Source organism: Serinus canaria, chromosome 25 (assembly GCF_022539315.1).
Source record: "Serinus canaria isolate serCan28SL12 chromosome 25, serCan2020, whole genome shotgun sequence".
Taxonomy (NCBI): domain Eukaryota; kingdom Metazoa; phylum Chordata; class Aves; order Passeriformes; family Fringillidae; genus Serinus; species Serinus canaria.
In genome coordinates, this window is record NC_066338.1 from 6,842,026 (window position 1) to 6,858,581 (window position 16,556).

The 16,556-nt window shown below is 52.2% G+C and overlaps 2 protein-coding genes and 1 pseudogene across 2 annotated transcripts in view; 2 read left to right on the forward strand and 1 right to left on the reverse strand.

The window, feature by feature from the left end:
* Nucleotides 1-16,556, reverse strand: part of LOC115484925 (zinc finger protein 208-like) — a 513,901-nt gene that overhangs the window by 355,303 nt on the left and 142,042 nt on the right. The window contains 1 exon segment of the mRNA XM_050984212.1: nt 3,696-3,700. Within this exon segment, the coding sequence (XP_050840169.1) occupies nt 3,696-3,700 (5 nt within the window).
* Nucleotides 1-16,556, forward strand: part of LOC115483959 (olfactory receptor 14I1-like) — a 205,102-nt pseudogene that overhangs the window by 181,563 nt on the left and 6,983 nt on the right.
* LOC127060522 (olfactory receptor 14J1-like) lies at nt 8,791-9,741 on the forward strand. Its single transcript, XM_050984204.1, has one exon. The coding sequence runs from the start codon at nt 8,809-8,811 to the stop codon at nt 9,739-9,741; it is 933 nt and encodes a 310-aa protein (XP_050840161.1). The 5' UTR covers nt 8,791-8,808.

A 16,556-nucleotide genomic window follows, 5' to 3' on the forward strand; every position in this document is an offset into this window, starting at 1 on the left:
CAGCACGGGTGCGTCTACTCAAGGATGGAAACACTAATCAAAGGAACTCCAGTAAAGTGAGGGTAACTTCAATCTCCCATGACCGAGCTGCTGAGTATGATCTGTCACATCCCCTTGAAAGTACCTCTACCATGTATGCCCAAGAAAGAAATAATACCCAGGGTTAGAGGGGCCCTGCCTCTAGCCAGGGAGAGGCACGGGAAATCCAGATCTTCTGGACGGTGTGGATCCGATGGCCCCTGGCACATCAGAACCACAAAAGGACGATGCCTTAGTTGATACTGGTGCACAGTGTACCCTGATACCATTGGGACATGTGGGGGCTGAACCTGTTTCCTTTGCCGGGGTGACAGGGAGTTCACAGCAATTGACCCTATTGGAAGCCGAGGTGAGCCTGACTGGGAAAGTGTGAAAGAAACACCCTATTGTGACTGGCCCAGAGGCCCCGTGTGTTCTGGGCATAGACTTTCTCTGGAATGGCTTACAAAGACCTGAAGGGTCTCAGGTGTGGTTTTGGCATAGCTGCTGTAGAGGCAGGAAACATTAAGCAGTTGAACACTTTGCCTGGACTGTCAGAAAACCCATCTGCAGTAGGTCTCCTGAACGTGGAAGAGCAACAAGTGCCAATTGCCACTGCGACAGTGCACCGCCATCAGTATCAGAAAAACTGAGATGCCATGATCCCCATCCACAAAATGATCCGTGAGCTGGAGAGCCAAGGGGTAGTCAGCAAAACCCACGCACCCTTTAAGAGCCCCATCAGGCCTGTGCACAAGTCTGACAGAGAGTGGAGATTGATTGTGGACTACCAGGCATTGAATGAAGAGACTCCACCTCTGAGAGCTGCTGTGCCGGACGTGCTGGAACTCCAGTACGAGCTGGAGTCCCAAAGCAGCAAAGTGGTACGCCACTGCTGACATTGCTGACGTGTTTTTCTCCATTCCTCTGGCAGCAGAATGCAGGCCTCAGTTTGCTTTCACCTGGAGGAGCGTGCAGTACACCATGAACCAACTGCCCCAGGGGTGGAAGCACAGCCCCACCATTTGCCATGAACTGATCCAGACTGCACTGGAAAAGGGTGAAACTCCAGAACACCTGCAGTACATCGATGACATCTTTGTGTGTGGGAACACGGCAGTAGAAGTATTTGAGAAATAGGATCATCCAGATTCTGCTAGAAGCCAGTTGTGCCATCGAGAAGAGAAAAGTCAAGGGACCTGCCTGAGAGATCCAGTTCCTGGGAGTAAATCGGCAAGATGGACGGTGTCAGATTCCCACTGAGGTCATCAACCAAATCACTGCTATGTCTCCACGAACTAGCAAGAAGAAAACACAAGCTTTCCTAGGTGCCATAGGCTTTTGGAGAATGCACATTCCTGAGTACAGTCAGATCGTGAGCCCTCTTTACCTGATCACCGGCAAGAACAAGTTCCACTGGGGCCCTAAGCAGCAGCAAGCTTTTGCCCAGATCAAGCAGGTGATCGCTCATGCAGTAGCCCTTGGCCCACTCAGGACAGGACCGGAGGTGAGGAATGTGCTCTACTCTGCAGCCAGGAACAATGGCTTTTCCTGGAGCCTTTGGCAGAAGGTGCCTAGGGAGAGTCAAGGCTGACCACTGGGATTTTGGAGTCAAAGCTACAGAGGGTCTGATGCCAACTACACTCCCACAGAGAAGGAAATCTTGGCTGCCTATGGAGTCCGGGCTGCCTCAGAGGTGATTGGCACAGAAGCACAACTCCTCCTGGCACCCCGACTGCCGGTGCTGGGGTAGATGTTTAAAGGAAAGGCTCCCACCACCCACCATGCCACTGACACTACATGGAGTAAACGGGTTGCTCTGTCACACTGCGTGCCCGTATTGGAAACCTGAATCGCCCTGGGATTTTGGAGATAATTACAAACTGGCCAGAAAGTGAAGACTTTGGTCTCACTGATGACAAGGAACAAGAGCAAGTGAAACGTGCTGAAGAAGCTCCACCATACAATGAACTGCCCCCAGAGGAAACATGCTATGCTCTTTTCACAGACGGTTCCTGTCGCATTGTAGGGATGAACCAGTAGTGGAAAGCAGCCGTATGGAGCCCCACACGACAGGTTGCACAAACTACCGAAGGAGAAGGTGGATAAAGTCAACTTGCTGAACTCAAAGCTGTTCAGCTGGCCCTGGACATTGCTGAGAGAGAGAAATGGCCAAAGCTCTACCTTTACACTGATATGTGGATGTTAGCCAATGCTCTGTGGGGCTGGCTGGAAAGGTGAAAAAGGCCAACTGGCAGCATAGCGGAAAACCAGTCAGGACTGCTGATGAATGGAAAGACATTGCCACTTGTTTGGAAAGCTACCTGTGAAGGTCCGCCATGTAGATGCCCATGTCCCCAAGAGTCGGGATAATGAGCAACACCGAAACAATGAACAGGTAAATCAGGCAGCAAAAATAGAGGTGTCAAAGATAGACCTAGATTGGCAAATCAAGGGGGAGCTGTTCGTAGTTTGATGGGCCCATGATGCCTCAGGTCATAACAGCAGAGATGCCACCTATAAGTGGGCACGAGACCGAGGGGTGGATCTAACCATGGACAGTATTTCTCAGGTTATCCATGACTGTGAGATGTGTGCTGCCATCAAACAGGCCCAGCGGGTGAAGCCCCTGTGGTATGGTGGGCAGTGGTCCAAGTACAGGTATGGGGAGGCCCGGCAGACTGACTACATCACACTGCCCCAGACACACCAAGGCAAGCACTGTGTGCTGACCATGGTGGAAGCCACCACGGGATGGTTGGAAACTCACCCTGTGCCTCATGCCACTGCCTGGAACACCATCCTGGGCCTTGAAAAGCAAATCCTGTGGAGACATGGAACCCCTGAGAAAACTGAGTCAAACAATGGGACCCATTTCAACAACAGCCTTATCAACACCTGGGCCAGGGAACATGGTATTGAATGGATATATCATATCCCCTATCATGCACCAGCTGCTGGGAAAGTTGAATGGTGCAATGGACTGCTTAGGACTACCCTGAAGGCACTTGGTGGGGGGGACTTTTAGAACTCGCGAACTGAACTTAGCAAAAGTCGCCTGGATGGTCAACACCTGAGGGTCCATCAATTGAGCTGGTCCTGCCTAGTCTGAACCCTTGCACACAGTGGATGAAGATAAAGTCCCTGTTGTACACATGAAAGGTATTTTAGGAAAGACTGTTTGGATTAATCCCACCTCAGGCAAAGACAAACCCATCTGTGGAATTGTTTTTGCTCAAGGACCTGGTTACACTTGGTGGGTAATGCAGAACGATAGAGAAAGCTGTTGTGTACTACAGGGAAACCTGGTCTTAAGTGAGAACAGTGTGTAAGGTTTCCTTGTGATGCAGATGGAAATAGAATAAGGGTGGATAATGTCCTAGATTGCAAGGCAATATGTGTGTTCTATTTGCCATCTGTTAGAGGTGTAGCAGTTATCTTCTGTGAATTGGGCAGTTTATCTCTTCCACAAACAAGTCCTCCCTCTAGGGAGACATCTGCTGTTAATGGGCTAATGAATATCACTGCATGACTGATAACAGTTACATCATCCCATTGTGAGATGCTCTGCCCAGAGGGAGGAGCCAAGCATTCCTACCTGGATAGAATCTGAGATTTTGGGACATCCGAACAGCCTTTCCACTGGATTCCCAGAGGAAGACCAGGCCCATCTGTACCACCACTGGACCTTCAGAGGAAGACTACCCCCTTCTACAGGATCACTTCTCCAACAGAATCACACCTGTCTGCAGGAAGACTGCAGGAGGGCTGCAGCCACCATTTCAATTGCACTGCTACCAACACTCTGACCCGCAGGGTGTCAGGTCATATTCTGACTCTATCAGTGCTGTTTTGTATTACTGCATTGTTTCTTTTATTTTTATTTTCTTCCCTAATAAAGAACTGTTATTCCTGCTCCCATTTCTGTGCCTAAGAGCTCCCTCAATTTCAAAATGATAACAATTCAGGGAGGGGATTTACATTTTCAGTTTCAGGGGTGGCTCCTGCCTTCAGTAGCAGACACCGGTCTTTTCAAACCAAGGCAAGGGGAAAGGTTCAAAGCCTCAGTTACAATGCCAATAAAGTTTGAAGGAAAAAATAAAATAGGAATTGGGGATGTTCTTTTAGTTCCAAAGGCAGGGTGAAATATATTAGGATGGAGTGCTCCCAGAGAAAGGGAAGTTGGTAGTTAAGCTTCTCCAATTAAGGGAAGAAAATGAGGAGAAAATTTATGAGATGATGTGGGCAAAACTAAAAAACTGACGTAAATTAAACATCAAACCTATAGTAATAAAAATAGTTAATGAAAACCACCCAGGCTGGGTACGGCAGCATCCACTCTCCCTGGAGGGGAGACAAGGACTACGGCCAGTGATCCAGCACCTGCTTGAGGACAGGACCTTAGAGCCTTGTATGTCCCCCCATAATACACCCATATTGCCAGTAAAGAAGTGAGATGGGACTTACAGGCTTGTCCAAGAGTTGAGAGAAGTGAACAAAAGAACAGTGAATCGGTACCCAGTGGTGCCTAATACCTATACACTACTGAGTAACATCCCAGTGGTTCAGTGTGATAGAGCTAAAAGAGGCTTTTTGGGTGTGCTCTCTGGCAGAGGAAAGTGGGTTATATTTGCCTTTGAATGGGAGTATCCCAATTCTGGGGGAAGCAACAGCTTTGGGGGACTAGGTTACCCCAAGGATTTTCTGAATCCCCAAACCTGTTTGGTCAAACCCTAGGAGGAGAAGTACTAAAAACACTTCTCCATTAAACCTGGGATAAAGCTCAACCAATATGTAAATTATATGCTTCTATCAGGACTGAAAGAAAAAGAAGTTTGGGAATCCACCATAGTGTTAAATTTTCTGGGGAACTAAGTTTTTGGGTATCAAAATGGATTCTCCAATTTGTAAAAATGGAAGTAAAGTACCTAGGACATGTGATTTGTCAAGGGAGCTGGCAGCTGAACCCTGAGAGTATTATGGGGATAGTCTCACTCCCAGGGCCAAAAACAAAAAGAGAAGTCAGAAGGTTTTTAGGCTTGTGGGGATATTGTAGGCTATGGATTGAAGGATACATGCAGGCCATCCAGATCTTGTATGAAAAGTTAGTTGAAGAAGAGATTAGGTGGGAAAAAGATGATGAACAAAAGTTTGAAGTGTTAAAGCAAAAATTGGTCATTACACTGGCATTGAGTCTTCCTGCCTTAGACAAACCCTTCTATCTCTTTGTGGATAGAGAAAAAAGGGAATGAGATTGACTTTCAAGCAGACACTGAAAGAAAACCAGAAAAACACCAAGATGCCCAAAAAGTAGAGTCAAGCTTCCACCAACCAGCTTGAGAACTGTCTTCCTGTTTAAATGGATGAGAATTACCAGCATCTGTTGAGAGAAAGTACACAAGGGACTGTAAAAGGTAATGGGACAGCTTCATTAAGAAAATAAGTCAAAGGGAGGAGGGCAAGACCAGGTTGGCCTCCTTTGCTCACTACCAAGGAGGCTCCATAGCCCTGCTGTGGGTAGCAACCCCGTAGGCATGGTAAGGTAGGGACAAAAGGCCAGACCAGATCTCTGTCATTCCTCAGTTGTCTTTTAATCCAACAGGGGCTGGAGGTCAGGACTGAGCTGGCCTCTGTACTCACCCCTAAGATACACTGACTATGGGTAGCAGCCACACAGGCACGGTAGGTGGGAGTCAAAGCCATACTGGACCTCTGTGATGCCCTTGTGTCCATTCCAAATAAGTGTGTCTAAGGAAAACCTGAGATTTTTCTTCTGTTCCCACTGTCCATGCCTACCTCAACAGATGCTGGTATGACTCATTAAAGAGAGACACAAAATTTTTAACTTAACTCTTTGAGCAAAATGACTTATAGACAAAGAAAAGGGGGGTTTGTTATAGATGAGTAATCCTATGGTTGACTCTCACAATTAAGGGGAGAATATTAAATATATGTGAAGAGATGTTTTGTAGATATATGATTATCCTTCCCCTCCCCCTTGTATTCTTCTCACAGGATGGCCTCAGTAGTGGGGGCATTTGGGAGGGTTGGCTTGTTACTATGGCAGCACCTGACCTCCAATCAAGGTGTAATAAAGTGATCTGCACCACTGGACAGTGAAGAAGGAGTCAATTGACAAAGCTTTGGGAGGGGCTACAGGTATAAAAGACAGAACATCCATTTTGTAGATAAGCACATGTTTACTGAATCCTTTGCTCCCAGTGCTGTGTTCTTTTCTTTATTCAGTCTTCTGTTGTATTTTGATAAGCTCTTAAAAAACATTTAAAATTTTGAAAGTGAAAATGGTTTCTCACATGAGGTTGGGGAATGTGAGGCAAGGTTGTCCACACTGGGTCAGCTCTGAGGTACAACTACTCTGACCTGGACAGACCTCATTAGGAGACACCCTGGATCAATATCAGTCACAGAATGCTGTGATCAACTCTTCTCTAAAGAGAACAGTAATGAAATGCACTTTTTAAAATAGGAATACACGTTTCCTAGAAAATCACTGAAATATTTCTCCATAAATGTAAAAGGAAATCTTCCTGATGAAATGCACAAGAGCAGAGGGAAATCAAGGCAGAGCCATGGTCTGTAAGGACTTGATTGATCCTAATGAGCCCTGTGGTGCATTTGGAGCTGAGCCCTGGAACCACAGGGCCTGAGAGGAGATTGCACAAATCCTTCCACGAGTCAAAGTCAGAGGAAACACCCAGAGGGTCTAAAAGTGTTAATGGGTCCAAATGAGGTCCATCCCCAACATGATCTACTCATGGACTCCTTAGAGGTGAGAACTGGTGGCCGGGATAGCACAAAAACTTCTCAGAAGACTCAGTGTGGAAAGGAAAATCCAAAGTACCTTGAAAACTTTGAGTATCTCAAAGTATTAATGAGCCCCACTGAGTGTCAGTACAAAGCTCTCTAGGAACTTGTTAAAGCAGATAATTGGGGCTATGATTGCACAAAGCCCTCCCAGAGTCTGTATCCAAAGGGGAAACACCAAGTACCTTAAAAGAACTGAAGTACCTTGAAGCATTAATGAGCCCCACTGAGTGTTGTTACTGACAAAGCCTCTCCAGGGACTAATTACAGCAGATATTTGGAGGCCATGATTGCACAAATTTCTCAGAGACTCCAAGGCAAAAGCCAAACCCAAAGTACTTTGAAAAACCTGCAGTCCTTGGGAGCATTCAGGAGCCCCCAGGGGCATTCCTGACCAAGGCTCCCCAGGGACTCCTTCCAGCAGATCCCTGAGGCTACTGGGATGTGGGCTAGGGGGGGATGCTGAGGGCAGGACAAGGGGCTGACAGTGCCCAGCCTGGCTGGGGCTGTGCCAGGAGGCCCCAGTGCCTCAGGACAAGGTGTCTCCCCCCAGCCCTTGGTGGCACAGACCCTGCTGTGCCCCAGGGCACCAAGACTTGGCTTCTCTTTGTCCCCACCTGCCATCAGTTCTCTGCTCTGCCTGGGGCCTGGGGACACTTTCTCAGTGGTGTCCCTCAGTGGGACCCATTAAAAGTGAAAGAAACTTTGGAGTTGGATTCTGACTTGGAGTTCTGGAGAGGTTTCTTCAGCTCCCTCTCAGGGACTGATGTTCAGGGCCTGAGCACAAAGCCCCAGAGGGTCATTAAAGTCCTTGTGCTGTGTCTGTGCAGCTGAGCTGGGCTGGGCTCCTGGCACAGAGAGAGCTCCTGGTAACCAAGAAGAGCTTCAAAAGCACATTTCTCTTGATGAGCAGCTCTTCTGGCAGCCCAGCAGGGCTGGGGCACTGCCTGCAGCCACCCCGGGCACAGCACAGAGGCACAGAGAGCTTCAATCAGTCAGGGCTGGGAAGGTGCTGAGAAGTGCCTGGGGCACAATCACTGCCAGCCCTTGGCACAGGAACCTCTGGCTGCAGGACAATGCAGCTGCAGCTCCTGCAGTGATCTCCTAAAGCTGGAACATCCCAATGCCTGCAGACTCTGTGAGTACATTCTCTGATTCTCTCTTGTGCAGAGCAGCCAGGGGTGCCCAGGGCTGTCCTGCAGAGCAGGGTCCTGCAGCCCAGGGTGCTGTGCTGGGGCAGGGACTCTGCTGCCTGCCAGGGACAGCTCTCAGCCAGCCCTGGCAGCTGCTCCCAGCACTGGGGAAAAAGATCTGGGTGGGAGGAGACAGCTGCTAAGGCTTGGAAATGTTCTCCTTGTGTGGGGAGGATGCTGCATTGTTTAGGAGTGCCCCCGGCAGGACATTTAACTGCAGAACATTTCCAAGTAGATTATACAGGGAGCACAGAGAAGCAGTGGCTGTATAAAAGGGAAAATCCTGCTTTTTTATTCTACTGCTCTGTATTGCCTGGATGGGAAATTGGCCATAGAAATCCATCTCTCAGTTCAGGCTGAGAAAAACAAAAAAAAATTTCTCTTAGATCTGAAAATACCAGGCAGTGATAGAAATCAACACAGGGCCCCTCACAGGCAGCATCAGTTACTTTTCCAGCTTCCTCAGGGTTACTCTGATGCTGCCATAAGACCCTGCAGAGTCAGGGCTGCCCCTGGGCAGTGCCAGAGCTGGGAGGGGTCTGCAGGGCAGAGCTGAGCCCCCATGGCTGGGCTGGGCTCTGGCAGCACTGTCAGGGCCCAGCCCTGGGCACTGGGAAGCAGCTGCTGGCAGGGACAGCTCCAGGCAGCAGAGCCCTGGGCAGGCAGTGGGGGGAAAGTGCCCCCAGGCTGTGCTGGGATATTTAAAGTCCTCTCCAAACTCAACTATTCCATGGTTACTTTTTTTACAGATCCCCATGTGCAGCCCCAGCAAATGTCCAACAGCAGCTCCATCAGCCACTTCCTCCTGCTGGCATTGGCAGACACGCGGCAGCTGCAGCTCCTGCACTTCTGCCTCTTGCTGGGCACCTCCCTGGCTGCCCTCCTGGGCAACGGCCTCATCATCAGCGCCGTAGCCTGCGGCCACCACCTGCACACGCCCATGTTCTTCTTCCTGCTCAACCTGGCCCTCAGCGACTTAGGTTTCATCTGTACCACTGTCCCCAAAGCCATGCACAATTCCCTCTGGGGCACCAGGACCATCTCCTATGCAGGATGTGCTGCCCAAGTATTTCTGCTTATCCTCTTCATGGGAGCAGAGCTTTCCCTCCTGACCATCATGTGCTACGACCGCTACGTGTCCATCTGCAAACCCCTGCACCACGGGACCCTCCTGGGCAGCAGAGCTTGTGCCCACATGGCAGCAGCTGCCTGGGCCAGTGCCTTTCTCAATGCTCTCATGCACACAGCCAATACATTCTCCCTGCCCCTGTGCCATGGCAAAGCCCTGGGCCAGTTCTTCTGTGAAATCCCCCCAATCCTCAAGCTATCCTGCTCCAAATCCTACCTCAGGGAACTTGGGCTTCTGGCTGTTAGTGCCTTTTTGGTATTTGGCTGTTTTGTGTTCATTGTTTTCACCTATGTGCAGATCTTCAGGGCTGTGCTGAGGATCCCCTCAGAGCAGGGACGGCACAAAGCCTTTTCCACCTGCCTCCCTCACCTGGCTGTGGTCTCCCTCTTTGTAAGCACTGCATTGCTTGCCTACCTGAAGCCCCCCTCCATGTCCTCCCCATCCTTGGATCTGGCCCTGTCAGTTCTGTACTCGGTGGTGCCTCCAGCCCTGAACCCCCTCATCTACAGCCTGAGGAACCAGGAGCTCAAGGCTGCAGTGTGGAGACTGATCACCGGATGCTTTCAGGGACAATAAACTTCAGGCCAATTTCTGTAATAAAAGTAATCTTTGACTTAGAATAAAGTAATCTTTGATATTTCTTGTTGTTTTCATTTTGGAGGTTCTTTTCCTTTTTTTTTTTCCTTTTTTTTTTTTATTGTTTACAAAGAAATATCATTGCATTTGCCATTTCTCATTTTGTTTCTCTCCACCTTCCCTGTGGCCACAGGCTGTGTCAATGGGAGCCTGCACTCTTGGTGGCTTTAAAGGAACGAAAGGATCTCCCAGCAGAGTTTTCTGCAGAGATGCCCTTTTGTTGCTTTCTCTGGAGCTGCAGCAGCAATGTCTGTGTGCAGAGCTGGGGCAGATCAGTGCTGGCACAGCAGCTGTGCCCAGCAGCAGCAGCACTTGGTGTTGCCAGTGCTGCTCTCTGTGGCCCTGCCCCGCTGCCCTGGTGGCCTTGGTGTTGCTGTAGGGCCTGAGTGCTCTCGGGGCCGGGCACAGCCCTGGGGGTGGCAGTGCCAGGGCTGCAGCAGGGACAGGCCATGGGCACTGCTGGGGCAGCGCTGACACCTAAGGCCAGGCCCTGGGGGCTCCAGGCTCCTTGCCCAGGCTCTCTCCAGAACACAGCCAGGCCAATGCTCGGCACAGAAAACCCCTGTGAGCAGCCCCAGGGTGGCCGTGGGCAGGCTGGGGGCAAACAGCATGGCTGGGGCTCTGCAAGGGCCCTGGGGGAGATGGGAAGGAGCAGCAGAGCAGGGACTGATCCATCCCCAGTGCTCTGGACAGCCCAGGGCAGCGTCCCAGATCATCCTCAGGGAGCTGCCAACAACATCCCTCCCCCCTCTGCAGCCCTGGCCTCTCCCCTAGCTCACACAGGTGCCCCATCCTTGCAGGCACAGACACGGCAGCACTGGCTCAGGAGCCCCTGTTTGCATTGCACAGAGCAGGGGGAGCACCCCCATGCTGTTGGTGTGGAGATGTGAACCTGAGGGAGCACAAATGCCATCAGCCCCTGGGGCCAGCAAGGGCTGGGGGACACCAGGGAAACCACTCAGCTTTGTCCTGGCCTCTGCAGTCAGCCAGAAAGTTTGTTCCCATCAGCTGGGAGTTTCCTGTCCCACTGCAGACGCTGTTGCTCAGGGTCAGGGCTGCCTGGCAGCCACCTCCAAACAGCCCTGAGCATTTCCTTGACTTCACCTTTGCTCTCTTTACTCTTCCTGCTACAAATTTCTTCCTCTTGCCCACCCCTGTTCCCTGCCCTGCAAACAGCCCATCCTTGTTTTCCCTTTTCCTCTCTGGCCCCACTACCCATTGTTGGCACCATGGGAACGTCCACTGGCGAGCAGGATCATCCCACAAGTGCTGCAGAAATTGTCTGCAGGCTCCTGCAGTGCCTCCTGCTGCTCCCTTGCCAGAGGCACCCCAGGCCAGGGGGGCACATCTGGGCTGCTGTGTCTGGCTCTGAGCCAGAGCCATCAGTCCCTGTGTCTGGCTCTGGCTCCCTGTTCTGGGCAATGAGGAGGAGCTGCAGAGGCTCTGCAGGACTGACAGGATGGGCTTTGGGGCTGGCAGGAGAAGCTGAGGGACCTGGGCTGCTGGAGCTTCTGAAGAGGAGGCCCAGGGCTCATCCTGCAACTGCTCCTAGGGTGGTTTCAGAGAATCCCAAAATCAGCAAGGTTGGAAAAGACCTTGGAGATCATCAAGTCCAACCTGTGCCCTGACTCCCCTGAGCCTTGTCTTCTCCAGGATAAACAACCCCAGCTCCCCCAGCTGTTCTTCCCAGGGCTTTTGCTTCATACACCTCCCCAGCCCTCTGTCCTTCTCTGGATACGCTCCAGCCCCTCCATGTCCCTTCTTTATTGGAACTTCTGGGGACCAGAACTGGACACAGCACTCGAGGTGCTGCCCAGCCTGTGCCCAGCACAGGGGAAGAATCACTGCCCTGCTCCTGCTGGCCACCCCATTCCTGATCCAGGCCAGGAGCCATTGGCCTTCTTGGCCACCTGGGCACACTGCTGGCTCATGTCCAGCCTGCTGTCCATCAGTCCCTGCAGGTCCCTTTCTGCCTGGCTGCTGTCCAGCCACTCTGTCCCCAGCCTGTATTTCTGCAGGGGTTGTTGTGGCCAAAGTGCAGGACCCAGCACTTGGTCTTGTTAAACCTCACCTTGTTGGATTTGGGCCCTGGATCCAGCCTGTCCAGGGCCCTCTGCAGAGCCCTCCTTCCCTCCAGCAGATCCACACTCACAGACAACTTTGTGTCACCACAGGTCCATGAGGTCCCTTAGTATCACAATGGTCTCCGTGATTTTATGAGGTCTCCCAGTGTCACAAAGTTCCTTTGGCTCCAGTGGTCCCTTTGGTGTCACAAAGTCCCTTGGATCCTTGGGCCCCGCAACATCACAATGGTGCTGTGGTCCCCCAAGGCCCTGCAGTGTCACAGTGGATCCTTGGTTCCATGAGGTCTGGCAGTGCAGCAATGCTCTCCTTGGTTCCACAGTGTCACAGCGGCCTCTTGGTCCCAAGGGACACCATGGTGTCAAACATCTTTCCTTCATTCCACGAGTCCCTGAGGAGCAGCACTGACCCCTTGGTTCCATAAGGCCTCGCAGTGTCACAATGGTCCCAATGATTCCATGAGGCCTTGCAGTGTCCCCATGGTCTCCGTGGTTCCCCAGGCCCCACAATGTCCTGTGACTCCTCTGTTCCATGACCTTGCAATGTCACAATGGACTTTGGACCCTGGGGGCTTTGCAGTGTCACAATGGTCTCCTTTGGCTCCACAGTATCACAATGGACCACTGATGACATCAGGCCTCCTCTGTGTCACCCTGGAGCTTTGGTTCCATGCAGCCCTGCAGTGTCACAATGAACCCTTGGTTCAATGGGGTTCCACAATATCACCATGGTCCCCTCGGTTCCATGCAGCCCTGCAGGGTCACAATGGTCTCCTTTGGTTTCCCAGTGTCACAATGGACCCCTGGATGACATGAAGCCCTGCAATGTCACAATGGACCTTTGGTTCCTTAAGGCCCCCACAGTATCACATTGGTCCTCTTGGTTCTGTGGGGACCCCCAGGGTCACAATGGTCTCACTGGTGCCATGAGGCCTCACAGTGTCACAATGCTTTGCTTATTCCATGGTGTCCCACAGTGTCACAATGGTATCCATGATTCCATGAGTCCCCTCAGAGTCACAATGGTCTCCTTGGTTTCATGAGGCTGTGAAGTGTCCTTATGGTGTCTCCATGGTTCCATTAGGCCTTGCAATGTCACAATGGACCTTTGGCTCCATGGGGTCTCGCAGTGTCACAATGGCCCCTTGGTCCCATGACACCCCAAAGCATCATAAAGGCCTCCACAGTTCCATGAGGTACCATGGTGTTACAATGGACCCTTGGTTTGATGGGGCCTCTCAGTGTCACATTGATCCCTACATTCCATGGAGCCACAGAGCATCAGTACAGTCCCCTTGGTTCCATGAGCCCAGCAATGTCACAGTGCTCTCCATGATTCCATGAGGCCCCACAGTGTCACACTGGTCCCTTGGTGTCACAGGGCCCCACAGTGTCACAATGGTCCCTTGGTTCCATGGCCCTGTGCTGCTGCATTCCCCCTCCCCTTCTCAGCCCGCCCTGCCAGCTCAGAAATGCTCCTTGGGCCTGGGCCTTGGCCAGCAGCCCCTGGGCTCAGCTCCTCTCAGCTCATCACAAACACTGTCTGCTCCAGGCACTGCTGCTGCCCAAACAGCTCTTGCTTTCTCTACCAGCAGCCCTGGGAACTGGTTTTGTTCCCTCCGTGGCACAACATCCCTGTTCTCCCAGTGCCAAAGAAAGCTGCTGCTGCCAAGTGTGGCCAGGATGAACCATTGCTGGGACTGCAGCCCCTCTCGTGGGGCCCTGCACACAGCGCTCCAAAAGGAGCCCTTGGAGCTCTCCTGGGCCAGCGACTCCCTCTGGGTGGGGCCTCTCCCAGCCGGGAACTCTCCCGTTTGCTGCACTCGGGGATCCTGAACAACCACAGAGCCTGGGCTGATCCCCCCACTGCTCCAGGCTCAACCCTTGGCCTGCTGGGGAGATGCCAAAGGATCCACAGGGAGCATTCCCTGCCCTCAGGGGAATTTCTCCTGTGTGCACACTGACTCTGTGTGTCTGTGTGCACACAGGAGTGCCTGTGCTGGGGAAATGGGGCAGAAATGCTGCTCTCTGAGGGGTCTGAGTGCCTTGGAGAGCTGAGTCAGTCAGGCCTCTAAGAATTGTTCAGTCATGAGGTATGAGCTAAGTTAAATGCTTCTGAGAGTTGTTCTTTTGCTAAGTTGTTACTTTTAATGGAAATTATTAGGTATGTTAAACACTTTTAAGTGTTATTCTTCTGTTAAATTGCAAAGTCATAGGTTTTATGTTAGGTTAAATACTGTTAGGTGCTGGTATAGGCTAAATTGTGACCTTTAAGGTATAAATTAAGTCCTTTGAAGTTTGAGCTCTTTTAAGCTTTTATCTCTTTATTCCTTTTATCCTTGCCCTCACTGCCCTTGTGTCACACACACACACAGGGACAGTTCTCGGTTAATTTCTGGTTTGATTGCCTGGATTTCGTTTGGTTTTTTGTTGCTTTGTTTCCCTGGTTTGCCTGAAGTGTCCAGTCAGGAGCAGAGTGACTCTTGCCAAGGAACTTTGTGCTGCTGTCCCTTAATATTAAATCTGGTTTTTGCTGATCCCTTGTCAGGGATTTTTTCAGTGCTCTCATGCCCTCGTTCATATCAGGGTGAAGGAGCCCTGGCCCAGGCTCTGGCCCTGGGGGACACGGGGACGCTGCTGGGGGGTCTCTGTCCCCCTGTCCCACCCCCATGGCCCCGGCCCCCGTCCCTGTGTCAGGCTCTGGGGTCGATCTCGTGGAACATCCTCTGGGGGAGGCTGCGGCACCGGGGGCAGGGGGACCCGGGGGGACAAGGGACCCTGCTGGGCACGAGCAGGGTTGGACTGCTCTGGGGGGGCTGTGAGGGGGGACAGGGCAGAGTGACCTCCCCAGTGACATCACACTGCCCCTGGGATGTCACACAGCCCCTGTGATGTCACACAGCCACTATGATGCCACAGAGCATCCTGTGATGTCACAGAGCCTTTGTGATGTCACACAGCCCCCTCTGATGTCACACAGCCATCTCTGTGATGTCACAGAGCCCCTGTGATGTCATGTACTCACCCTGTAATGTCACAAATATACCCTGTGATGTCACAGCCTGTTTTCTGATGTCACAGAGCTACCCCCTATGAGGGCAGAATCTGCTCTAGGGACCCACGCCCTGCTCTGTGATATCACAGACAGCTTTGTGATGTCACAACCCCCCCCCCTGAGTGATATCACAAAACCCTCTCTGTGATGTCATACTGCCACTCTGTAATGTCACAGCACACACTTGGACCTCACAGCCTACTCTGTGATGTCATGTGGCCACACCATGATGTCACACCCAGCTCTGTGATGGCACAGAGGCCCCTCTATGATGCTGTAGCTGTTCAGTTACCTCACACAACAAACTGTGATGTCATTGCCCAATCTGTGAGTTCACACAGCCCACTCTGTGCTGTCACACAGCCCCTTGCTGACATCCCAGCTACTCTGTGGCTCTGTGACACAGCCACAGAGGTGCTGCTGTGACACAGCCCCCTCTGGGACATCCCACAGCCCCTGCCAGTGCTGAGCCCCTGTGAGCTCTCTCTGTGCCCTGCTGGTGTCCCTGAGGTGCCCTGGCAGTGCCCCAGCCCTGCTGGGCTGTGCACAGGAGCTGCTCCTGCCCAGAGCTGTCTCTCTGCAGCGCTGCCCTGGCCAGGAGCTGCCTCTGGGCCAGGAGCCCAGCCCAGCTCAGCAGCACAGACACAGCACAAGGACTTGAATGACCCTCTGGGGCTTTGGTGCTCTTTGCATCAGACTCAGTCCCTCTGAGTGTGCTCAAAGATCTCCTGTATAACTGAAGACCAGATTCATAGTCCAAACTTTTTCTTTAACTTTTAGTGGGTCCCACTGAGGACAAAACACACATGAAAGTGTCCCCAAGTTCTGTTTAGAACAGAACCCTGGAGGCAGTGATGACAGCCAGGGACAAGCAAGGCAAAGGTGTCTCTGGTGCTGAGCAAACCTGGATGTGTTTCAGGAATGCAAAGGGCCAAGGCCTGAGCCCCAGCCCCTGACAAGGCAGATCCTGTCCCTCCCTCCTTGCTCAGGGCTCTTCCCAGGATGGGCACTGGGATGTGGGGATGGGCAATGCCAAGGGCAGGACCATGGGGCAGCCCCTGCCAGGCTGCTGAGCAGGAACAAGGAGGCAATGAGGCCCCAGGGCTGCCAGGGTCACTTGTCCCATCCTTGTGGCCTCAGGCCCAGGGCCAGCAGCCATGGCCAAAGTGCTGCCCAAGTTGGCTCTGTCAGGGCCTTGCAGCTGCTGCCCATCCCTGTGCCCTGTGCAGCCCAGGCTGTCCTACGGTGTCCCTGCCCTGGCCTCTGTCCCTGCAGGCTGTGCTCATCCCCCGGCTGCCCCACCTGGCTGGCCCCTTCCTTTGCTGACAGCTCTGCCTCCTGCCTGCCTCTGCCTGCCCACACAAAGCCTTGGGCTGCTCCAGGCTCCTTCTGGGGACGTGCTGCACCACAGCCCTGCCCTGGCAGGGAAATTCCTTTCTCCTCATGTCCACTCTGGGCCTCCCCAGCTGCCCTTGGTGCCATTATTTCTTTCTCTGGCTGATTTATACAATGAAGAAAACTCCAGCCTCTCTGAAACCACCCTTCAATCCCTCCCAGGCTAGTCCTGTTCTGTCCTCAGTCTCCACACCACTGACCCCAGAGCCTCAGCTTCCCTGCTG